This window comes from Dipodomys merriami, unplaced genomic scaffold, assembly GCF_024711535.1.
Source record: "Dipodomys merriami isolate MVZ:Mamm:240054 unplaced genomic scaffold, mDipMer1.0.p SCAF_21, whole genome shotgun sequence".
Lineage (NCBI taxonomy): Eukaryota > Metazoa > Chordata > Mammalia > Rodentia > Heteromyidae > Dipodomys > Dipodomys merriami.
In genome coordinates, this window is record NW_027203493.1 from 7,031,593 (window position 1) to 7,056,271 (window position 24,679).

The 24,679-nt window shown below is 42.1% G+C and overlaps 1 protein-coding gene across 10 annotated transcripts in view; it reads left to right on the top strand.

Annotated features, from left to right (window-relative positions):
* Positions 1-24,679, top strand: part of Celf1 (CUGBP Elav-like family member 1) — an 89,669-nt gene that overhangs the window by 58,772 nt on the left and 6,218 nt on the right. For 6 of the 10 annotated variants that reach the window (XM_070032347.1, XM_070032348.1, XM_070032350.1 and 3 more), the window contains 12 exons: positions 8,005-8,192; positions 9,203-9,285; positions 9,675-9,723; positions 12,014-12,148; positions 12,680-12,759; positions 13,638-13,799; positions 18,238-18,313; positions 20,065-20,193; positions 20,587-20,700; positions 22,454-22,639; positions 23,932-24,075; positions 24,474-24,640. In XM_070032347.1, coding sequence (XP_069888448.1) covers positions 8,005-8,192; positions 9,203-9,285; positions 9,675-9,723; positions 12,014-12,148; positions 12,680-12,759; positions 13,638-13,799; positions 18,238-18,313; positions 20,065-20,193; positions 20,587-20,700; positions 22,454-22,639; positions 23,932-24,075; positions 24,474-24,601 — 1,474 coding nt within the window. In that variant the 3' untranslated portion in view covers positions 24,602-24,640. The remainder of the gene's footprint in view (positions 1-8,004; positions 8,193-9,202; positions 9,286-9,674; positions 9,724-12,013; positions 12,149-12,679; positions 12,760-13,637; positions 13,800-18,237; positions 18,314-20,064; positions 20,194-20,586; positions 20,701-22,453; positions 22,640-23,931; positions 24,076-24,473; positions 24,641-24,679) is intronic. The other 4 variants (XM_070032342.1, XM_070032344.1, XM_070032345.1 and 1 more) reach the window with 3 other exon arrangements.

The window sequence follows — 24,679 nt, forward strand, 5'->3', positions numbered from 1 at the left end:
TAGTCTTAACCATTGCTTCATCGCTCCTGAGCTTTCAGTCCTCCATGCCACAGGGCACCTATTCCAGTTGCCTACTCCATTCAGCTTAAATCCCTGCACACGCTTCTTCCTTTCTCCAAATGAAGTAAAACCATATTAGTCACATCCTTCACAGAATATTTATACATCTGCTAAAGGATTTGAAGTATTAAAATTGTGTCCTTCTCGTTCATTGCCAGTGCCTCTGAGGCAGGTGTTGTTCAGTGTTTTGTAGAGTCCTAGAGTAAGTGGAGTCTGGCACCATATAGAAGAGTTTGGGAACTACAGTGGAATGAATAACAGGCCCAAGGTGGGCCTTTTTTTTTTTTGTAGTTGGAGAAGATTGCATAGATAAGATCTTTATTTCTTCAAACCTCAAGGAAAAAGGCCTTCAAAAGCAGTGCCATTGTTGGGTGCTGACTTCAAATATTGTATTGTGGTGCTGATGGAGTGGCTCAAGTGGTTGGATGCGTTCCCAGCAAGCTTGGTAGTGGAGTCCTTACCAAAAACAAAACAACCCCAAAACACCTGTATAAGTCCAGGAGTGGTGGTACGCACCTCTAATCCCAGCTACTTGGAGGCAAAGATCCAGAGTCATGATTCAAGGATAGCTGGTGCAAAGACTCTATATAAACCAACAAGCCAGCAATATAAAGTATACCTGTAATCCCAAATTACAGGGGAAGCCTATGTAGAAGGATCATGATCTGAGGCAGGCCCTGGGCAAAATGGGAGAACCTATCCAAAAAATAGCTAAAAATGAAAAAGGGCTGTAGATGTGGCTCAAATGGTAGAACACCTGCCCAGAAATCTTGAGGGTCTGAGTCCAAACCCCAAGACACCCCCCAATCCTCCCCAAGCCCATGTATCTATAGCATTATACCCAATTAAGTCTCCCTTTATCAAAATGAAAATTAACTTCTTGAGAGCGCAGGCTTTTCTGTCTTATTCCTAGTGGAGAACAGCTAGTAAATATCTCAGGTCCTTTGTTTGAATGCCTTTCTCCAGTTTTTTCATAGCACAGCTTGTAAGCCAGGGAACCTAGTGAGGGTGGATGGTAGCCAGAATTTGGAATTATAACAGTGTTCAAGTCTGGGGAGGTGGAGGAATTGATAAATACCTAAAATTTGTCTATTTGTATAATGAACAAAGGGGCAAATCAACTGGAAGAAGGGAGAGAATGACAAAGTGAATAATAAAAGTTTTTAAAAAGTGATTTTTAAACAGATGTAAAGGTTTTGTCTATTGGATGTTTCAGATAACATTGTACCTGTAATATCAGATTAAGGTACGCCAATGCTACACTCTTGCTTAGCTTTTTTACTTAAGGCTGGTGCTCTGCATTTAAGTCAAACCTCCATTTCTAGGGTTGTGCTGGTTAATCGAGATAAGAGTGTTGGATTTATCTGCCTGGACTGGTTTTGAGCCTTCATCCTCAGATCTCAGCCTCCTGAGTAGCTAGGATTATAGACATGAGCCACCAGTGCCTGGCCCAAGAGTTTTTCTTAAGGACACAGCTTGTTTTGCTATCATTTAAATCACACTGCAACTAGAAGACTTGGAAACTATATCTTTCTGATGTAGTTACAAGTTACACATTCTGTTCACAATGCTCTTGTATTCTTTACCTACCTTACAGCTTGGGGTACGGCATGGATTGGCTTTGCTCCTGTCCTATTTAATCCTGTTTTTGATAGGTAATTCACAACCTTAAAATGCACTATTCAGTGAGATTTTTGTTTTGTTTTGTATATTCACAAAGTTATATAACCATTAGTGCTATTGAATTAACAGGGTATTTTCATCTCCTAAAAAGAAGCCATTTTCGGACACAGTGGCTTAATACTGGAAAGGGGATCAGGGGATTATGGTTCAAAGCCAGCCAGGGCAAAGATAGTTAATGAGACTCTGTCTCAGACATTGGCTGGACACAGTGGTGCATCCCTTTCATACTTGAAGAAGCACAAGTTAAGGAATCATAGTCCAGACTGGCCTAGGCATAACAAAGCAAGACCACCCTGCCTGCCTTCAAAATAACCAATGCAAAAGAGGCTGGAGACATGGCTCTAGTATTGAGTGCCCCTCTAGCAAGCATGAAGCCTTGAGTTCAATTCCCAGTATCATGGAGTCAGGGAAGAAGGGGAAGAAACCATAAAGCCAAGGGTGATGGTGCATGCCTGTAATCAAAGAACTCAGAAGTGGAAGCAGGAAAATTAGCAATTGGGCTACATAACAAGAATTTTTTTTTTTGGGGGGGGGGGTCAGTTGTAGGGCCTGAACTCAAGGCTAGCGCTCTACCACTTAAGCCACAGTGCCACTTCCGGCTTTTTCTGCTTATGTGGTGCTGAGGAATCAAACCCAGGGCCTCATGCATGCAAGATAAGCACTCTACCACTGAGCCACCTTCCCAGCTCCAGAATATTTTAATAGTCTTAACCTCTTATTGCTATCTCTAGGAGGCTAGTGCATTTGCTTGTTTTTTTTTTTTTTTTCCCTTCTTGTTTTTGTTTTGAGGAAGTGGTAGGGATTGAATGCAGGGTCTCATGCATTAGTGCTTTACCACTGAGCTGTAGCTCCAAACCAGTTTGCTGATTTTCTTTTTTTTAATTGGTTGTGGGGCTTGAACTCTGGGCCTGGGCTTTGTACTTCACCTCAAGTTGAGTGCTCTTATCACTTGACCCATAGTGCCACTTCTGATGGTTTATTGGAGACAAGAGTCTCATAGACTTTCTTGCCCAGGCTGGCTTTGAATTGTGATCCTCAGATCTCCACCTCCTGAGTAGCTAGGATTACAGGTGTGAGTCATGGGCGCCTGGTTTTTTTTGGGGGGGTGGGGGTGGGGGATGGGCAGTCCTGGGACTTCAGCTCAGGGAGCAGGCACTGTTCCTGAGTCTCTCTATGCTCAAGGCTAGCTCTCTACTTACTTGAGCCACAGTGCCACTTCCAGCTTTTTTCTGTTTGTGTGATACTGAGGTAGTGAATCCAGGACTTCATGCATGCTAGGCAAGCACTCTACTACTAAGCCACCTTCTCAGTCCCAGTTTGCTGATTCTTGAATGAGCAGTGTAAATATATGTAATTCATGATCACTTACTCTGAGGAGCTCTCCACTGAGTGAGGAGGCAGGCACAAATTTCAGAATGTATCTAGTGATCTCTCACACTGTCTCATTCCCAAGTGGCTTTTTTATACAGTGTGTACTTTAAAGGACAGTATATACGCTGGAGGTATGTAGAAGAGGAAGCATGGAAGAGCATTGTTATTCAGCTCTTCACATGCAGTAGCAGTTGACAAAATTTGTTACTGCTTACTTATGTTATATTACGTTTATTTATATACATAAATAGATACATGTGGTTACTTCAATCTTTTTTTTATCTGACATTGCCACTTTTGTTTTTAACTCCATTTCCATGATCTCCAAGGAAATAACCCTTGTTTTATATACCAATATATACACATGAACATCACGAGTGTTAGCTTGTATAAGTAAGTGCCTGATATTTATTGAGGAAGGAATAAGTCGGTACATAGTTCTAGCCCCTGAGCTCCATAGCATCTTGAGCCTGACTGAATAATTTGCTGAATCTAAGTATTTCCTTCTCAAACTATAGTGAGCCACCACATCTCTTGTAATATAATAAAAATGTTATGTAGGTAGGTGTGTGTGTGTGTGTGTGTGTGTGTGTGTGTGTGTGTGTGTGTGTGTCTGTCTGTGTGTCTGTCTGTCTGTCTGTCTGTCTGTCTGTCTGTCTGTCTGTCTGTCTGTCTGTCTGTCTGTCTGTCTGTCTGTCTGTCTGTCTGTCTGTCTGTCTGTCTGTCTGTCTGTCTGTCCGTCCCAAAACACCAAAAAAAAATCTGGGTGATGCTTGTGTTTGTTACTCAATAGACTGAGTTTAAGCCAGCCCAGGCAGGAAAGTTTATGAGAGACTCTTATCTACAGTTTACCACTGCAACGTTGGAAGTGAAGCTGTGGCTTAAGTGGTAGAGAACTAGCCTTGAGCAAAAAGAACATAGGGACAGTGCCTGGGCCCTGAGTTTGAGTTCAAGCCCCAGGACCAGCATCCAAAAAGAAAAAGAAAAAAAACCTTAAAATGTGAGCTTTTTTGTATTTACTGTATCAAATTGAACAGACTGAAGATGGCTCAGTCCATTTCAGTTCTGGTTCTAGGGTTTGATTTGAACTCAGGGCTTTGAGCTTACTAAGCTGGAGCTCTACTTGAGACACTCCCAGTCCTTTCTTTTGCTTTAGTTATGTTTTGGATAGGCTCTGATATTTTTGCCTAGCCAACGTCTGACCAGGCAGTGATCATCCTACTTAGCTGGATCCCTGGCTCAATTTCCTGGTGGGGATGGAGTCTTGCCAACCTTTTTGGGGGTAGGAACTAGGGTTTGAACTCAGGACCTCTCACTTGGACAACATACTTGCTTAGCTGGTATTCCACCACCTGTGGCACACTTCCAGCCCTGCTTTTTATTGTTTTTTGTCAGATTTTGCAGACAGGGTCCCACAGACATTATTGTTTGGCCTAGTTTTGAATCATAGTCCTCTGGATCTCAGCCTTCTGAGTAGCTAGCATTTACATGCATGAGCCTTGCTAACTTTTTGCTCAGGCTGGCTTTGGACAGAGGATCTTTGTTTCCCAAGTAGCCAGGATTACAAGTATGAACCACTGGCATGGCCAGTTTCTGTAAAAAATTCTCCTAGAGTAGCACTGTTCTAGGGCATTCATGTGCCTATTGTTATACAAGAGGAGAAAGGTCAGCCTTCAACAAGTAGGTGAACTTGAATAAACAAGAGAAAATAAGAACTTCTGTCTAGAATCCTGGGGATTCTATTTTGGGTAAACTACAATATATAATCTAATACTGACTGCAGTTTTGTTTCTTATACTAAATGACAATGCAGAAAATTTTCATGTGGCATACATAGAGAAGGAAGGGACAAGATGGTAACAGTTGCCTACAGTGTAATACAAATGAATAAACTTCTGCCTCTTTTCAGAAATAGCTGTCAGATTATTATCAGAATATATTCTGAACACCATTGGGGTTCTGTTATTCCTAAAATAGAAATATGATGGAATATTAACAGCATTTTATTAAACTGGTATTAAAGCTGGTAATTAAAGTTGTTGGGGGCAGGATGTAGGGAGGGACACTCATTGTTTCACTAGTCATAGGGCTTTTATTCATCATTGTACTCTGATTTTTGTTAAACAGTAAGCTGAAGCTTCTGAATAATTATATCTTTGCAGTGACCTGCCATACAAATCTTCAAATTAGCAGATTAAAGGAAACCCAATAAAATAATGCATTCAAAAACACTTCAAAAACGGTCTTACCTAGGTCCTATGGCAGTTGACTATAGTCTTAAATTTTTGTCATACTCATAATCTTAAATTTGCATCATCTCGTGCACACATTTATGTTGGTACGGTTAACTGAATAAGAATTGTTAGGACCATTATCAAGAAATTCTTTTCATCCCATCCCACATTTGATTGCTAACTTTGAACCAGAGGCTATACCAGGTGTGGCTACAGGGATGGATAGGAATAGAGAGCATCTGCCTAGCAAGCTTGAGACCCCAAATTCAAAACCTAGTACTGCAAAAAAAGAAAAAAAGAGCTGAAACTTTCTTCAAGCTGTCAATCCTTTAAAAGGGTAGGTGCAGCCGGGTGCTGGTGGCTCACGCCCGTAATCCTAGCTACTCAGGAGGCTGAGATCTGAGGATCGCGGTTCAAAGCCAGCCCAGGCACGAAAGACCATGAGACTCCTATCTCCAATAAAACCACCAGAAAACTGGAAGTGGCTCTGTAGCTCAAGTGGTAGAGCGCTCGCCTTGAGCTGAAGAGCTGAGGGACAACGCCCAGGCCCAGAGTTCAAGCCCCACGACCGACAAAAAAAAAAAAAAAAGGATAGGTGCAGCTACATGATGCTTAAAATAGTGGTTAATATGTAATAGAGGAAGAGATTATTTAGGATTGGATATTAGAATCTAGAAATTTTGAATATGATTAGACTGCTGTATTAAGTAGTAAAGCAACAAAAAACATGAAAAGACAAACTTGCTAGTTTTTTTTAACTTAAATTGTTATTGGCTTAGATAAATAGGAGCTCTTGAAACAGTGGGAAGTATTTCAAAATTGATAGTATCTTCTGAGTAGAAACATCTATAGATCTAGAATTCTCCTAAATATTCTTGACAGTGATGTGAAATGGTTGCACTTGGAAATGGAAACCAATGGTTAAGATCTTGGAGTAATAGCGGTACATTAATTAATTTAGGGGGCTGGGAAGGTAGCTCAGTGGTAGAGTGCTTGCCTTGCAAGCCTGAGGCCCTGGGTTTGATTCCTCAGCACCACATAAACAAAAAGAAAAAAGCCGGGGGGCTGGGAAGGTGGCTCAGTGGTAGAGCGCATGCCTTGCATGCCAGAGGCCCTGGGTTCGATTCCTCAGCACCACATAAGCAAAAAGAAAAAGCCGGAAGTGGCGCTGTGGCTCAAGTGGTAGAGTGCTAGCCTTGAGCTGAAGAGCTGAGGGACAGCGCCCAGGCCCAGAGTTCAGGCCCCATGACCGGACCCCCAAAAAAAAAGAAAAAAGAAAAAAGCCGGAAGTGGCGCCTGTGGCTCAAGTGGTAGAGCGCTAGCCTTGAGCTGAAGATCTGAGGGACAGCACCCAGGCCCAGAGTTCAGGCCCCACGACCGGACCCCCCCCCAAAAAAAAAATAATTTAGGGCCCAAGCCCATGGTGTGTGCCTGTAATCCTAGCTACTCAGGAGATTGAGGATCATGGTTCAAAGCTAGTCCAGGTAGGAAAGTCAGTGAGACCCTTACCTCCAGTTAGCCACTTAAAAAAAAAGAAAAAAGCCAGGCTGGGCGCCAGTGGCTCACACCTGTAAATCCTAGCTACTCAGGAGGCTACTCTTGAGGATTGCTGTTCAAAGCCAGCCCAGAGAGGAAAGGCCGTGAGACTCTTATCTCCAGTTAATCACTAAAAAAACAGAAGTGATGCTGTGGTTCAAGTGGTAGAGTGCTTGTCTTGAGCTGAAAAACTGAGGGACAGTGCCTAGGCCCAGAGTTCAAGCCCTAGGACCAACAAAAAAAGAGCCAAAAGTGGAGCTGTGGCTCAAATGGTACAATACCACTCATAAGCAAAAACAGCTAAGGGACAGTACCCAGGAAAATAAGAAATATATAATTAAAAAAAAAAAAACTAGGATGATGACACATTGTTTTTGTATCACAATCTCTTACAGAACTTTTAAGAGGCAGAGCTTTCTCTAGTTGGGTGACCTAACTAAACAGCACTAGGATTATGCATCAAGCAGCCACTTTTAAAGACTGGTATCCTAGTCAGTTCTTATATTAAAACTTGCTCTGGTCCTGACACCAGTGGCTCGTGCCTGTCATCCTAGCTACACACAGAAGTCTAAGATCTGAGGATTGCTGTTTAAAGCCAGCCCAGTCAGGAAAGTCCGTGAGACTCTTATCTTTAATTAACCACTAGAAAACTGGAAGTGGCACTGTGACTTAAAGTGGTAGAGCACTAGCCTTGAGTTGAACCCAGAGTTCAAGTCCCACAACCAACCAGAAAAAAACCTTGCTTTGGGAGTTTCATCCTGTAAGCTTCTCTGAAAACTCTCAGGTTAGACAACGAACAAGTGACATTGTCAGTTCCTTAGCTTAAACCCAGGGTGTCCTAATCAGAATAAGGACCTTAGAGGGGAGGACAAGAGAACTCTGAGAAGTGAATAAAGTAGAATCCTTGCCCCCAAATTTTTAGTAGTTGAAAATCTTTTTTTCTTTCAATTTTTCTTCTTTGTTTATGATGTGCTGGGATTAGAACTCTGAGCAAGGTAGACAGGCATTCTACCCTCTTGAGCCATGACTCTAGCCAAGTTATTGAAAATTTACAAAGAAACTCCCTGTGGAAAAAAAACAACTTGAATACATAATAGAAGTTTCATTTTATTTCCTGCAGCTCAAAGAAAATGAACGGCACCCTGGACCACCCAGACCAACCGGATCTTGATGCTATTAAGATGTTTGTGGGCCAGGTTCCGAGGACCTGGTCTGAGAAGGACTTGAGGGAACTTTTTGAGCAGTATGGTGCTGTCTATGAAATCAATGTCCTAAGGGATAGGAGCCAAAACCCTCCTCAGAGCAAAGGTGAGGTTTTCATGGCTTTGATAGGGTACAAAGAATTGAGTTTTTACAGTAATTCCTATCGTGTAACTTCCATCCTTGTTGCTTGGGTGTTCCTGTGGTCTTCTTACAGGGGGAAAATTCTGTCCTTTTAAAGTAGCTCTATTTTATAGTCCAAACACATTTAATGGCTAAAAATAAAAAGATAAGGTGACCTCAGGAGGATAATTCATAGATTGATTCTAGGCAATCCTTTGTGAGCCTTAAATTTAATTGATAGATCTTTTAAAATATTTAATCTTAGAATGGAATGACAAAGTAAAATAGAGCCAACCATGTAAGCTTTTCTTTAGTATTCTGACCAGAGTAAACTAAAAGAGAAAGACTATCCACGAATCCATGGTCTAGGTATTACAAAGAAATTGCCAGTTTATTTTTATCTCATGGAAACATTGGAAGCATCAGAACATTGAAACCCAAGATTCGCAAAGCATACCTTCCTTCTACTACTCCACAAAGCACAGAGTCTATAGATTTCAAGAGCTCCAAGCTTGTTTTTGATGAGACCCAAAAGTTTAGAGATACTATGTTTGTAAGTTATTGCACTTAAGTCGTTTGATGACTTAATGTTATTTGAAGCCTATGGTAGAAACCAGCTATGGTATGTAGGAAGTAGTTTGAGAGTAGGGAGAGGAGCTCTTAAAGATTGCTGGCTGCTGGAGTGTGGAGCCTGTCCTTTTTGTGGCTGTCCTCCTCCGTGTATTACTTGAAGTTCCCAGTAGGTTTGATACATGGAATGGCACCTGACTTTTGCAAGATAAGCTATCTTTCCAAAGAAGTTGTAGAAATAGCTAAAGAAGACTTGTGACTAGGAGGCTAAATAAAAAAAAAAAAAAAAAAAGCATATAAAGACCCTTCTACACCCAGCTTCTCTCTCTCTCTCTTCTAGTTTTAAATTCCATTTTAATATAGGGGAAAAAGGAATTACTTGAACAACTACTGGTTTGATTTTTATAAAATTTTGTTTGTTATAGGGTGCTGTTTTGTTACATTTTACACCCGCAAAGCTGCATTAGAAGCGCAGAATGCTCTTCACAACATGAAAGTCCTGCCAGGGGTAAGAAAACTCCTGCTAATAAATGGAACTGTGGTTGTTTGTTACATGGGACATGTTTATACATATCAAGCACATTCTGAAAAACATTTTGCAGAAAAGGTAACCACTGTGGGAATTGATGAAAAGAAAGATGTAAAGGGAGTCTTCAAAGAAGATAGGTTGAAAGTAGTTCTCATTCTGCCAACAATCTTGGGTATTTTAATTTCATGACTCACATTCTGTCTATTCTTACATTTTGTGGGGAAAGATCATGAGGCAGAAATAAATTTAGCCAAAAAAAAAAAAAACAAACCCTTAAGGCTCTAGTTTTGGTAGGTCTTTCAGAACTAACTCACATTGTTTAATGCCATCAAGGTATATAGGGATAATACTTGGGTTTTCCTTTGTAGATGCATCATCCTATACAGATGAAACCTGCTGACAGTGAAAAGAACAATGGTAAGCAAGCATATCAAGTCTTCTTAGTTTTTTTTGTTGTTTTATTATTTGTTTTGTTGTTGTTTTTTAATTGTTGTTCTTGTTGTGTCCTGGGGCTTGAACTTTGGGCCTGGGCCCTGTCCCTCAGCTCTTCAATTCAATGCTCTACCACTTGAGCCACAGTACCACTTCCTGTTTTCTGAGTGGTTAATTCGAGATAAGAGTCTCATAGTCTTTCCTGTCCAGGCTATCTTTGAAACAAAAGTCTGTGAGACTCTTATCTCCAATAAACTCAGGAAAAAAAAAAAAAAGATGGAATTGGTGCTGTGGTTCAGGTGGTAGAGCACTATTCTCGAGCAAAGGAAGTTCAGGGACAGCACCCAAGCCCTGGCAAAAGCCAGGTAAAAATCCCAGGACTGACACCCAAAAAACCAAGAATCTACACTTCACCCTGATACTGGTGGCTCATACCTGTAATCCTAGTTACTCATGAATCTGAGATCTACAGGATCTTGGTTCAAAACCAACCCAGGAAGAAAAGTCCATGATACTCTTATCTCCAAAATAACCGGCAAATGGGCTGGAATGGTGGCTCAGTGGTAGAGTGCTTGCCTCACATGCATGAGGCCCTGGGTTCGATTCCTTAGCACTGCATAAACAGAAATAGCCAGAAGTGGGGTGTGGCTCAGGTGGTAGAGTACGAGCCTTGAGGTGAAGAGCTGAGGGACAGTACCCAGGTCTGGAGTTCGAGGCCCATGGTCATCAACAAAAAAAAAAGAAACAAAATAACCAGCAAGAAATAGGGCTGGAAATACAGCTCAAGTGGTAGAGGGCCAACTGAACAGCTATAAGGTCCTGAAATCAAAACCCCTGTACTGGCCAAAAATTAATTTTACTATTGTCTTTTAAATTAGTATGATAAATCAAAGAACATATTAGAATGAACTAGAATGTTCTTTATGAGTATAACACATTTGTTTGTTTTGTGCTACAGGAGTTGGAACTCAAGGCATCATACTTGTCTGGTAGGCCCTCTAACTGCTTGAGCCATATCTCCAGCCCATTTTCTTTCTTTCGTTCTGGTACTAGGACTTGAACTCAGGGAGTGAACACTGTCCCTTAGCTTTTTATTCCCTCAAGGATAATTCTCTGCCATTTGAGCCACACCTCTACATCTCGCTTTTTGGTAGTTAGTTGAAGAGAAGAGTCTCATGAATAGCCTAGTGCTAGTGGCTCATGCCTGTAATCCTAGCTACTCAGGAGGCTGAGATCTGAGGATCACTGTTTGAAGCCAGCCTAGGCAGGAAAGTTGATGAGACTCTTACCTCTCCAATAAACTACACAGAAAAAGCCAAAAGAAGAGCTGTGTTTCAACTGGTAGAATGCTAGCCTTGAGCACAAAAAGGCTCAGGGACAGCAAAAAGAGTTTCACGGACTTTACTGCCCAAGTGCTTTGAACCTTGATCTTTAGATCTCAGCCTCCTGAGTAACTAGGATTACAGGTGTGAGTTATCAGCGCCCAGCAGGAGCCACACTTGACAGCTATGTTTGGTGGGATCCTTAAGAGCTTTACCTTCTCAAGTGAAACTGGGAATTACGCATATTCCTCCCAAGAAAGTTCACATGAAATTGGATGACATTTGGCTCATAAAGGTTCATTTGGACAGAACACATTAGAGAATATGGAACATAGAGTTGAAACATTTTATGGTGTCTATGAGAAACTCAACAAGCAGGGATGTTAATTTTAAGATCCCAGAGTTATTAACTGTATACAAAAATGACCAAAGTACCATTCACAGGTGGTGTGTGTGTGTGTGGGGGGGTGCGTTTTTAAAGAAATTCTACTCACTGAAAAAAGGGTATTTTGTTCCTGTGGTCACAAGTGTGGGAAAAATTCTTTTTTAAAACACTATTTCTAGAAAGGGCACACATACTAAGTACTAGGTAAGATGCTAAACATTTTTCAATTAATACCTACAGTTATACTTTGAAGTAAACCTGTTTATCTTTAACCAAGGGAGGGGAAACCATCACAGATCGGTGATATCCTCCATTCAATAATTTTAACAAGAGCACAAGGCTACTATATTTCATCTGAATACTTCTTAAAGTTATATATAATTTCAATGTACCATTGGTTGGAGAAGGAAGTTTAACATTATAGAGGGAAAATGTGTGTATTGAAAATCTGTGAAATAGTATATGAAGCATAGTGCCAATATTCAAACCTAGGCAGACTGATTCCCAAGTTTATGCTCCCTGACCTTTTAGTAATAATATTTGAGCCTTTTGTATTTTACTCTTTTAGCAGTGGAAGACAGGAAGTTGTTTATTGGCATGATTTCCAAGAAGTGCACTGAAAATGACATCCGAGTCATGTTCTCTTCATTTGGACAGATTGAAGAATGCAGGATATTGCGGGGACCTGATGGCCTGAGCCGAGGTGGTACATTTTTATATCACTTAAAGATATGTGTCTTAAATTCAGAGTCCCTTTTTTTAATTAACTAGTGGAAAACAGATCCCTAGCCACCATATCCTTGTTATGATGAAGTGGTTTGGCCTACTGCTTCCTTCTATACATCTAAATCCTATCAGACTTTTGTCAACAGATCCCTCTTGAATTCTCCTATCCCCACTAAGGATTTACATTCTGTACTTCAGTGTCATGTATTAAAATTTTTCATTTTTGTGTTAGGTGAAGATCTTGATGCCAGGATGCAAGCATTTCTTTCCACTGTTTCAAGAACAACTAAAGGATATGATTCTTCCCCTCTCAGGCACTTGCTACTGGTTGTGATTCCCTTATTTTTTATTATAGTATTTAGTACCCAATTAATGACATGTATCTCTTTGATCTGTCAGCTCATGAACCCCTGAAAACTAGTTTGGAAGGTGACACATAGCTTTCAGACTGTGTTCATCAGATAAGTATGTAAACAAATGAGTGAGTTACTGATTCTTCTCTTACCAGGTTGTGCATTTGTGACTTTTACAACAAGAGCCATGGCACAGACAGCTATCAAGGCAATGCACCAAGCACAAACCATGGAGGTAGGGAACAGATAGGTAGAAAAAGGAAATACTTTAACCTTATAATTCTGGGGCAGCTGGCCAGAGTGTATGCACAATACTGGATGGTCCTAATCCTTAAATAATCTATCATACAGTGGGGGGAAAAAACACACACAAAAAACCCTTTCCTTAGAATTAATCTTGAAGGGGTTGGGAAAGTGGCTTAGGGGTAGAATGCTTGCCTTGCATGCATGAGGCCCTGGGTTCAATTCCTCAGCACCACATAAGCAGAAAAAAGCTGGAAGTGGCACTGTGGCTCAAAGTGGTAGAGTGCTAGCCTTGAGCTGAAGAGCTGAAGGACATCTCCCAGGCCCAAAGTTTAGATCCCACGACCTGAAAAAAAAAAAAAAAAATTAATCTTGAAGCCAGCTGTGGTAATAAATGTCCATAGTCCCAGATATACATGAGGCTGAGGTGGAAGAATCTCATGAGCTCCAGAGTTCTGGGCTAGCTAAGTAAATACAAGATTAATATATTGGAAACAATTGCCATTTAAAAATGGTCTTTTGTGGGGGCTGGGAAGGTGGCTCAGAGGCATGCCAGAGGCCCTGGGTTCGATTCCTCAACACCACATAAGCAAAAAGAAAAAAGCCGAAGTGGCGCTGTGGCTCAAGTGGTAGAGCGCTAGCCTTGAGCTGAAGAGCTGAGGGACAGCACCCAGGCCCAGAGTTCAGGCCCCATGACTGGACCCAAAAAATAAATAAATAAATAAAATAAAAATGGTCTTTTGTGAACAGTATTATCAGAGGGGATGTCATTTTGGCAACAATTAAAATTAGAATGCAACTTGTATGTCATCAAAATGGATCTTAATCTAGAAGGCGGAATCTGACCCTTACGTTTTGATGTTTTCATAGGGTTGCTCATCCCCCATGGTGGTAAAATTTGCTGATACACAGAAGGACAAAGAACAGAAGAGAATGGCCCAGCAGCTCCAGCAGCAGATGCAGCAAATCAGTGCAGCATCTGTGTGGGGAAACCTGGCTGGTCTAAATACTCTTGGACCCCAGTATTTAGCAGTGAGTCCTTGTGGTTTGCTTTCTGCAGACTGTGCAAGCTCCTAGCTGTTTCTTCTGCTCTCCCTAGTTAACAAACACAGTGGCATGCTGAGGCTTTACTTAAAAATCCATGTAATTTGATATTCCTTTAAGTCACGTTAGTCGGTCTCCTTTTCTTGCTCTGGTTGGTCATGGATCTTAGGTTACATTTTAAGGATTTTGCTGAAGTTAGAATGAAATCTTAGTTATCTGGTTTGAAGATTTAGAATTATCTCATGTTTCCCTGACTTCAAAAGAAAAATTCCTAAGAAAATCTTCACTACCAAGCTCCCATTTCCATGTCTCTTTCTATCAGATGTAGGCAGCATTATTAAAATCCTTCCTGAGTCTTCCTCAAAAATAATAAGCCAAGTATGCTTGGTTATAATCTGAGCTCCCCAGAGGATGGAAAGTTCAAAGCTATCCTAGGCTACATAGCAAGATACCATGTCACCCCCTCCTCATACCCTCAAAAAGCATGATAAATATTTCTTCCTACAGATTGAAAGATCAGATTATTAGCCTGGATGTTATTAAATGAGAGTTGTAGGTGCATGCTTACTTAATGTTTACCAGGTTATAAATAGATTTCCTTTCAATTGATCTATGTTGAAGAGTTTGGAGTTACATAGTCTTGTTTTTTTTTTTGTTTTTGTTTTTTGTTGGTCCTGGGGGCTGAACTCTGGGCCTGGGCGCTGTCCCTCAGCTCTTCAGTTCAAGACTCGCACCCTACCACTTGAGCCACAGTGCCACTTCTGGCTTTTTTCTGCTTATGTGGTGCTGAGGAATCAAACCAAGGGCCTCATGCATGCAAGACAAGCACTCTACCACCGAGCTAACTTCCCAGGCCTGGAGTTACATAGTCTTAAAGGTTTATTTCCAATTTATTTAGATTGAATAGGTCTGTAATATATATCATAGGAAATTAATATTGTTTTAACTCTTAAAAAGAGTTGTACCCAACACAAGACAATTAGAACCCTCTCATATGTGAGTCAGTCATGTCATCTCTGGCCAGACATGGCAGTAGTCATCTATAATGCCAGCTCTTGGGAGGCTGCAGCAGGAAAAGTTCATGAGTTCAAGGCCAGCATTATCTACAAGGCCCAGCCTTGTCTACAGTTAGATCCTGTTTCTCAACAAAAGAAAAAGTTCACTCACTTCTAAAACTATAGATGTTGAGACCCCTAGATTCTTATGGATCATCTGAAAATTTTCATTTATGAATAACTAATAGAATTGTTAGCTCCTAATCCTTACAAGTATTACTCTGTATGAAACTTTCCCCTAGTACTATTTGATGGTATAAGTTCAAAAGATTCAGAGATTGGGGGGAGGGGGAGTGAGGGGTGGAGGGTTGTGGGGACTGAACTCTGGGCCTGGGCGCTGTCCCTCAGCTCTTCAGCGCAAGGCTAGTGCTCTACCACTTGAGCCACAGTGCCACTTCCAGCTTTTTTTGCTTATGTGGTGCTGAGGAATCGAACTCAGGGCTTCATGCATGCAAGGCAAGCACTTTACCACTGAGCCACCTTCCCAGCCCCTAAGCATTGCTTTTTAGTAGCATGTTTTGCCTCTATTTAGAAAAGATTGCACATTTTTCCCTCACTGCCCATACACAGCAAGTGCATAATGGTATATGTTGAAAGCTGTGGTCTCATTGTATTAATTAGACATGATCCTGCCCTAAGACCTATTTTCATTTAGGGGAGGAAATGGAGGTGCCAAGTACAGTATGCATAGTCCATCAGTTAGGACTGGACACATTGCTTAAGATATTTTAAGGGCTGGGAAGTTGGCTCAGTGGTAGAGTGCTTGCCTTGCATGCATGAGGCTCTGGGTTCGATTCCTCAGTACCACCAAAGCAAAAAAAAAGCCAGAAGTGGTGGTGTGGTTCAAGTGAAGGGCACTAGCCCTGAGCTGAAGAGCTGAGGGACAGCACCAAAGCCCAGAGTTCAGGCCCCATGACCAACCCCCCAAAAAATAAGGTATTTTAAGAAGACAAAAATGAAGACATATGGTGCTAATGGGTTGTGTAAGTGATAGTTCATCAGGGTTAATTAAGTGATTCTTTCTGGATTATGTTTTGTTTTGTTTTGTTTTTGGGTCCAGTCGTGGGGTCTGAACTCTGGGTCTTGGTGCTGTCCCTCAGCTCTTCAGCTCAAGGCTAGTGCTCTACCACTTGAGTCACAGCGCCACTTCCGGCTTTTTTCTTTTTGCTTATGTGGTGCTGAGGAATCGAACCCAGGGCCTCATGCATGCAAGGCAAGTGCTCTACCACTGAGCCACCTTCCCAGCCCTTTCTGGATTATGTTGACTTGCACCAGCTGAGCTGTTCTGGACTAGGGCAATAATAGTTCTTTCTGGGTAAAGATTGTGCCACCAGGGCTGGGAAGGTGGCTCAGTGGTAGAGCGCTCGCCTTGCATGCTTGAGGCCCTGGGTTCGATTCCTCAGCACCACATAAGCAGGAAAAAAAAAGCCGGAAGTGGCGCTGTGGCTCAAGTGGTAGAGCGCTAGCCTTGAGCTGAAGAGCTGAGGGACAGCGCCTAGTCCCAGAGTTCAGGCCCCACGACTGGACCAAAAAAAAAAAAAAAAAAAGATTGTGCCACCACCTATTGTTTTTGTGGGGGTTTGTTAACTGCCTGAAACCTATATGAACTCTTGTCCTTGAAGGATTCATGATAGCCTAATAACCATGTCAGATATTTATAGGAAGGTAAAACTGTTTAAATAAAGAATAAGGTACAAAAATGTTGATTTTTTTTTTTCCTATAAGGAGTAGTAATTAGGTTTGCATGGAGTAAGATTTTCAGCAGGTTTATCTAGAAGGTTATGGTTACCAAGGTATATAGAGTAAGATTGTATAGTTCTATAAGTTCATGGATAGGCTCTCTGGTTTTGTTCGTTAAAAGACAGCCATTGAAAGTGAACATACACTGAACTTGTTAAGAATTGGTTCATCAACTGCTTGGTCTGTATAAGAAAATTTGGAGGGGAGAAGATAGAGCTTGATAGATCTGTACCTTGGGAGCAGCAGTTGTGAATAAGAAACACTATGAAACGCTGGACCGTGGTGGCTCACACTTATGTAATCTTACCTACTCATGAGGTCGATATCTGAGGATCAAAGTTGAAAGCCAACCTGAGCAGGAAAGTGTATGAGACTTATCTCCAGTATACTGCAAAAAAAGACTGAATTAGTGCTGTAGCTCAAAATGGTAGAGCCCTAGCATTGAGCAAAAACGCTCAGGGATAGTGCTCAGGCCCTGAGTTTAATTCCCACGACTGACCCCCCCCCCAAAAAAAAACAAACCTAAAAAATACTATGAAGCCAGATATGGTAGCATATATCTATAGTCTCAGCACTGGGAGGTTAAAATAGAAATCTCACAAGTTTAAAAGGCCAACCTGAGTTAGCCAGACTTTTATTTCAGGGGTGAAAAAAATCCATAAAAAATACCACGAGCTGGGTGACGGTGGCTCACACTTGTAATCCTGGCTACTCAGGAGGCTGAGATGTGAGGGTCCCAGTTCAAAGCCAACCCATGGCAGGAATGTCCGTGAGACTCTTTATCACCAATTACCACCAGAAAACGAGAAGTGGTGCTGTGGCTTAAGTGGTAGAGCATTATTAGCCTTGTGCTGAAGAGCTGAGGGACAGCTCCCAGGCCCAGAGTTCAAGCCCCATGACCAACCCTCCCCCTTCAAAAAAGAAAAAAGATACTCTGAAATGGTCAAATGTGATATTTAAAATAATTGCATGGGGTAGAAATTGAGTATCCAGATGGAAACAACCTACTTGAGTGTATGTGTTACCCTATCCAAGAACTTGAAAGCGGAAGCTAGAAATGGTTGCATTGTTTTTTGTTTTTCTGTTGGTCATGGGGCTTGAACTCTGGGCCTGGGTGCTGTCCCTGAGCTCTTCAGTTCAAGGCAAGTGCTCTACCACATGTGCCATAGCCAGTTCTGGTTTTCTGGTGGTTAATTTCCTGCATGGACTGGCTTTGAAACATGATGGCTCCTCAGATCTAAGCTTCCTGAGTAGCTAGGATTGCAAGCTTGAGCCACTGGTGCCCAGTTGGTTGTCATTCTTATGCAAATACTAATCTAGTCTGGTGTATATGGCTGAGTATAGCTCAGATCCCTGAACTACTTTTGTCCTCTTTGCTACATTCTGCTGCCCTGGGACTTGAACTTAGCTCATTATCCAGTGAATATGCTATGTCCTGGACAGGGCTTTAGTTGTGTTGTCCTGTGCTGTCATGAACCTTAAATTTCTGTTGTATTTGCTTGGGATCTTGTCTTTGACTTTCTTCTCTCTGGGGGCCTCTGCACTCTCGCTTTGCTGTGCTGTAGAGTTATCCCAGATGCAGAACCAGCCCTCACTCTCACTCTTGTTCTGTTTTTTGGTGTAATGTCTAGCTTTATTTGCAGCTCCTTCAGCAGACTGCCTCCTCTGGGAACCTCAACACTTTGAGCAGCCTCCACCCAATGGGAGGTAAGTGTTCAGCTGCAGCAGAGGAGCAGCAGGCCAAGAGACACGACTGCCAACAGTCCCAGAGTTTTGTAGTTTGTGCCCCTTAAAATTTAATTCAATTTTTTTCTTTTTGGCCAGTCCTAAGACTTGAACTCAGGGCCTGGGCACTGTCCCTGAGCTGCTTTTGCTCAAGGGTAGCACTCTATCACTTGAGCCGCAGTGCCACTTCTGGCTTTTTCTGCTTATGTGGCACTGAGAAATCAAGCCCAGAGCCTCATGCATGGTAGGCAAGTACTCTACCACTAAGCTACATTCTCAGCCCCTTAAAATATATATTTTTTTAAATTGTGAAAATACCATATAGAGGGGTTACAATTACATGGGCAAGATAATGAGTACATTTCTTATCAAGCATTGTTGCCTCCTCCTTTGTTTCCCTTCCCATCCCATCTCCTACCCCTAAAATAATTTTTTTAAATAAAAAGTTCACTCATTATTGCCTTGTTTCTGCAAGGTATCTTTATTCTATTTTAAAAGGCCATTCTGGTAAGTAGTAAATTTCAAGACTTTTTATCATTTCTTCAATAAAGCAACTTTCAATAATTGAAGAAGAGTCAAAGATGGCTTCCATGTTTAATTTAGCTTACACTGAAGCTGCTAGAAGCCAGACAGTTTACTTGTGTTTGGGACATTATTTTATAGGTGAATTCCTACTGTTGTTGCTGTTTAAGATACATTGAAAACTTCCTACAAGTAGCTAGGTTCATAGCAAAATGTGTTTCTGTAGACAGAGGTGCAGCAAGGGCCATCAGGAAAGTTGGTGAGGGCATTGAGAGGGGGCATTTCTAGAGCTGCCTGTGTCTTTATGCAGTCTGGACATCCAAATTTTAGTGAATTGAAATTTGCAGTTTGAAATTTTTTGAAAGAAGTTCACTTTGTCCTAGAGAATTTTACTTTGCTGTTGTCATTTTTTGGTAGTACTAGGATTTGAACTCAGGGCCTCTCACTTGCCAGGCAGGCCCTCTCCCGCTGAGCCATACTTCCAGCAGTTTTGGGGAAGTTGTTTTAGGGAAGTTGCTAGATTATAATGTATTTTTATTTTCCCTTATGCTGTTAGTCTTCTGCACTAAATCTGCCTTTCCACCATTTAGTCAAATGGTTTGCAATATCTAATATCACAATTCAATTTTCCTCTTTTGCTATATGTTTACCTATTTCTACATTCAAGACTTTTCCTTACGTGTTTTGACAATCTGCTGTTCAAGTGGCATTGCTTTATTCTTTCTCCTATTCTGTTATTTTCCTTGGGCCTTCTGGATCTCTGCTGCATTTTCTGCTTGTTCCCCCTCCATTGCACAGAATAAATCCTCTATAAAGTATGAGTGAGTGACTTAAATGAAGTCCAAAACCATACCCAGAAATATTCCTCTTTTAGTTTCCTACTTGTCTGCCCCTTTATTAATACTGAAGTTGCTATGCTATTGGATTAGCTAACTTTTCTCTGAGAAAATTACCTTGTTTTCTTTTCCTCTCTTCCCTGACTCTTATGTGCTTGGGATTAAACCTAGGACCTTGCATGTGTTAAGCATAACGCTGTACCACTGAGTCATACCCACTCAGTGACTTAAAGTTTCTTAATGAGCCCTGTAATCTTGCTTACAAGGATGTCTAGAATGTACCTCTTTGTCAGGGACCAACCTTCTGCTGTCATTTCAGGAAGAAACAGAAGGCACCCTTATCTGCTGGCTAATCTTTTACTTTGGCTATTACAGGGTTAAATGCAATGCAGTTACAGAATTTAGCTGCATTAGCTGCAGCAGCTAGTGCAGCTCAGAACACACCTAGTGGTACCAGTGCCCTCACTACATCCAGCAGTCCCCTCAGCGTCCTCACCAGTTCAGGTAAGCATGTCACAGGGAGCTTTGTTTCTTTGTGGGCCTTGGAAGGATCCTGTTTAAAAGTAGAGGCCAAAGAGGGGTCATGTCTTCTTGGAAAGAGCTAACACCTATATCCAGAAGGTCAGGTTATCAGCAACAAAAGTTTCAAATGTCATCTTTTGACTTTGAACATCAGGACTTAGAATTCTCATAACTTTTAGTTTCCTGTTTCTCTTGTTTGTTCTGCAAGGACACTTACTAGAATTAGTTATAATTGACAACTTACTAGAATTAGTTATAATTGACAACCATTTTTACAGCTTAGAATACTTGAATAGTATCAATTCTTGTGCTTTGGTTCCTGTTTATAAGAGAAGGCAAGTAATGGCTTGAGTTTAATGCCTCGATTTCTAATAGCAGGGTCTTCACCTAGTTCTAGCAGCAGTAACTCTGTGAATCCCATAGCCTCACTTGGAGCCCTGCAGACATTAGCTGGAGCAACAGCTGGTCTCAACGTTGGCTCTTTGGCAGGTAAGGGACAATCTCTTATTATCGTTAGGCTATTCCTTGTGTAGGTAGTACATTTTATACAACCCCGATCATAGGGGGGCCACTAGAATAATTGATTGGCCCAGAAAAGTTAGAAACAATGTGGAATTTTGAATCAGACCTAAGTTAAATCCAACCTCTTTACCTTAGCTAGCTATCACCTTTGACTCCCTTACATAGCCATTTTCTCATCTGTAAAATAAGAGTGATAAAACACATAAAGAATTGCTAAGAAATTAAATAAGATCATGGGTCACATGCCAGTGAGACATTTCATGGTGTCTGGCATATAGAAATATTGCTCAGTTAATTTTAGCAACTGTTTTTGGTTTTGTTTTGTTTTTAAAGAAATGTACTCTAGCCGGGTGCCAGTGGCTCACACCTGTGATCCTAGCTACTCAGGAAGTTGAGATCTGAGAATCACAGTTCAAAGCCAGCACATGCAGGAACATCCATGAGATTCTTATCTCCAATTAACCATCAGAAAACCAGAAGTAGTATTGGGGCTCAAGTGGTAGAACGCTTGCCTTGAGCTGAAGAGCTCAGGGACAGCACCCAGGCCCAGAGTTCAAGCCCCATAACCACCAACAAAACAAATAAATGTACTCTTTTTCTTTCTTTCTTTCTTTTTTTTGGGGGGTGGGGGGTGCCTGTCCTGGGGCTTGAACTCAGGGCCTGGGCACTATCTCTGAGCTTCTTTTGCTCAAGGTGAGCGCTGTACCACCTGAGCCACAGCGCCACTTTCGGCTTTTTCTATGTATGTGGGTACTGAGGAATCGAACTCAGGGCTTCATGCATGCAAGGCAAGCTCTCTGCCACTATGCCACATTCCCAGGCCTGTTAACTACTATTTGATGCTAGCATCTTACCCACCTTTTTTTTTTTTTTTTTTTTAATTGGTCGTGAGGCTTGAACCCTGGGCTATCCCTCAGCTCTTCAGTTCAAGGCTAGTGCTGTACCATTTAAGCCACAGCGCCACTTCAACTTATTCTGTTTATGTGGTGCTGAGGAATTGAACCCCGGGCCTCATGCATGTGAGGCAAGCACTCAACCACAGAGCCACCTTCCCACCCCACCCACATCTTTTTTGTATGGGTGTATAGTACTGGAAAGCAAACCTAGGACTTTGCCCATGCCAGGTGAGTGCTCTACCAATCAGTTACAACCTCATCCCATTTACCCACATCTTATGTCACTTGTACCCATTATAGTTCCCAATCCTAGCTCTATATGAGAAAGTGGCACAATAGCCTGAGAGAATGTGAGTGGTCTTATTTTCTTCCACAGGCAGGATGACAGTCTGGGCCTGGTATTTTTTTTTTTTGGGGGGGGGTCTGGTTGTGGGGTCTGAACTCTGTCCCTCAGCTCTTCAGCTCAAGGCTAGCGCTCTACCACTTGAGCCACAGTGCCACTTCCGGCTTTTTTCTTTTTGCTTATGTGGTGCTGAGGAATCGAACCCAGGGCCTCAGGCATGCAAGGCAAGCACTCTACCACTGAGCCACCTACCCAGCCCCTGGGCCTGGTATTTTTTTAATGTCCACATTAGCATTAGCAAGGCCTAGTGAATGTCCTAAAATCTGACTTAGTTTTTCCCTTAGGAGGAATTCTTATTTGACTAAGGGAAAGTTGAAAGGGCGAGCGTTGTGAATTTTCCTCCAAATGTCACTAAATAGATCTGACTTTGGTATCAGTTGAATCTGCCTAGCATGTTAATCCTTCTCTTCTTCCAATCAAGGGATGGCTGCTTTAAATGGTGGCCTGGGCAGCAGTGGCCTTTCCAACGGCACTGGGAGCACCATGGAGGCCCTTACCCAGGCTTACTCGGGTATCCAGCAATATGCTGCCGCCGCACTCCCCACTCTGTACAACCAGAATCTGTTGACACAGCAGAGTATTGGTGCTGCTGGAAGCCAGAAGGAAGGTGAGTGCCAAGGGAAGTTGGGGTTAGGGATGTGCATGTCACTCTTTCTATACCAGAACTGAAAAAGCAGGACAGAAACTAAAAGAACCTATTAGGTAAGTGGTCAGACCAACACTTCCTCACTAATTGCAAGAGTAGACTGAAGAAGTCTGGCACTAATGGTTCACACCTGTAATCCTAGCTACTCAGGAGGCCTAGATCTGAGGAATGTGGTTCAAAGCCAGCCTGGGCAGGAACGTTGGTGAGACTTATTTTTCTGGTTCTGGAGCTTGAACTTGGTGCCTAGGCAATGTACCTGTGCCTCTCTATGCTCAGAGCTAGCACTCTACCACTTGAACCACAGTACCACTTCTGGCTTTTTCTAAGTAGTTTTTTAAGGGAGATAAGAGTCTCACAGACTTTCCTGCCTGGGCTGACTTCAGACCATGATCCTCAGATCTCAGCCTCCTGGGTAGCTAGTATTACAGGCATGAGCCACCAACACCTGGTTTTATGAGACTTTTATCTCCAATTAACCACCAAAAAGCCAGAAGTAGAGCTGTGGCTCAAGTGGTAGAACATGAGCAGACTGGAGACCACAGTGGAAAGGAAAAGGAAGAGGTCAGTCCAGGCCAGTCCTGGGGCTTGAATTCAGAGCCTGGGCACTACCCCTGATCTTCTTTTTCTCAAGGGTAGCACTCTACCACTCTCAAGGGTAGCACTCTACCACTTGAGCCAAAGTGCCACTTCTGGCTTTTTCTGTTTATGTGGTATTGAGGAATCGAACCCAGGGCTTTATGCATGCTAGGCAAGCACTCTACCACTAAGCTACCTTCCCAGCCCCACTTCTGGCTTTTTTGGTAGTTAATTGGAGATAATCTCACAGATGGGGCTGGGAAGATGGCTTAGTGGTAGAGTGCTTGCCTTGCATGCATGAGGCCCTGGGTTGGATTCCTCAGCACTGCATAAACAGAAAAGACTGGAAGTGGCACTATGGCTTGTGGTAGGGCACTAGCCTTGAGCTGAAGAGCTGAGGAACAGTGCCCAGGCCCAGAGTTCAAGCTCCACAACTGACCCCCCCACCCAAAAAAAAAAAAAAAAAAAAGAATCTCACAGACTTTTCTGAACAGGCTGGCTTTGAACCATGATTCTCAGATATCAGCTTCTTGAATAGCTAGTATTATAGGTGTGAGCTACTAGCATCTAACATAGGATTGTGATCTTTTTAATATATGTGAGAATGAAAGTCATTGGCATAGGGTGATATATAGTGCTTGACACTGATATTTTCCCCATCCATGGGTATTTTGAAGGTCCAGAAGGAGCCAACCTGTTCATATACCACCTGCCCCAGGAGTTTGGAGATCAGGACCTACTGCAGATGTTTATGCCCTTTGGGAATGTTGTATCTGCCAAGGTTTTTATAGACAAGCAGACAAACCTGAGCAAGTGTTTTGGTATGTTGACTTCTTTCCTGGTGTCAAGATGGGATAAAATGCCATTGAAAAAGAGTAGAGGCTGACAACAGAAAGAGCTGGACTTGAGTTTGGGTTGTTGTTTAACTTGGGACATTAGTTTTCTCATACCTGTAGCCTAGATAGTGATTTCTGGCACAGTTTTCTAGAGGGAAAAACAAATATGAAAACAGCTTACCAGAAAAAGAAAGGAAAAGTACTATGTAGATGTCAGGTAGTACTGTTAAGACTAATTCATATGATAACATTCCAGAGATTTTACACCTTCTGGAAACATTTGGATTTGAAACTAAGCACATAAGGCATCTCTTGCATAAGGAAGACTGAGACTCTCCTTGCCCCATGACATCCCTCACCTAGGTTTCTGCTTGGATACACAGGTTTTGTAAGTTATGACAATCCGGTTTCTGCTCAAGCTGCCATCCAGTCCATGAACGGCTTCCAGATTGGCATGAAGCGTCTTAAAGTGCAGCTCAAGCGTTCAAAGAATGACAGCAAGCCCTACTGAGCGTGCTCCCCTCTGAGACTGGAGTGAGAGGGTCTTCTGGTAAGTGGGGGAGGAGCACCCTTAATGATTTGAAGCCCT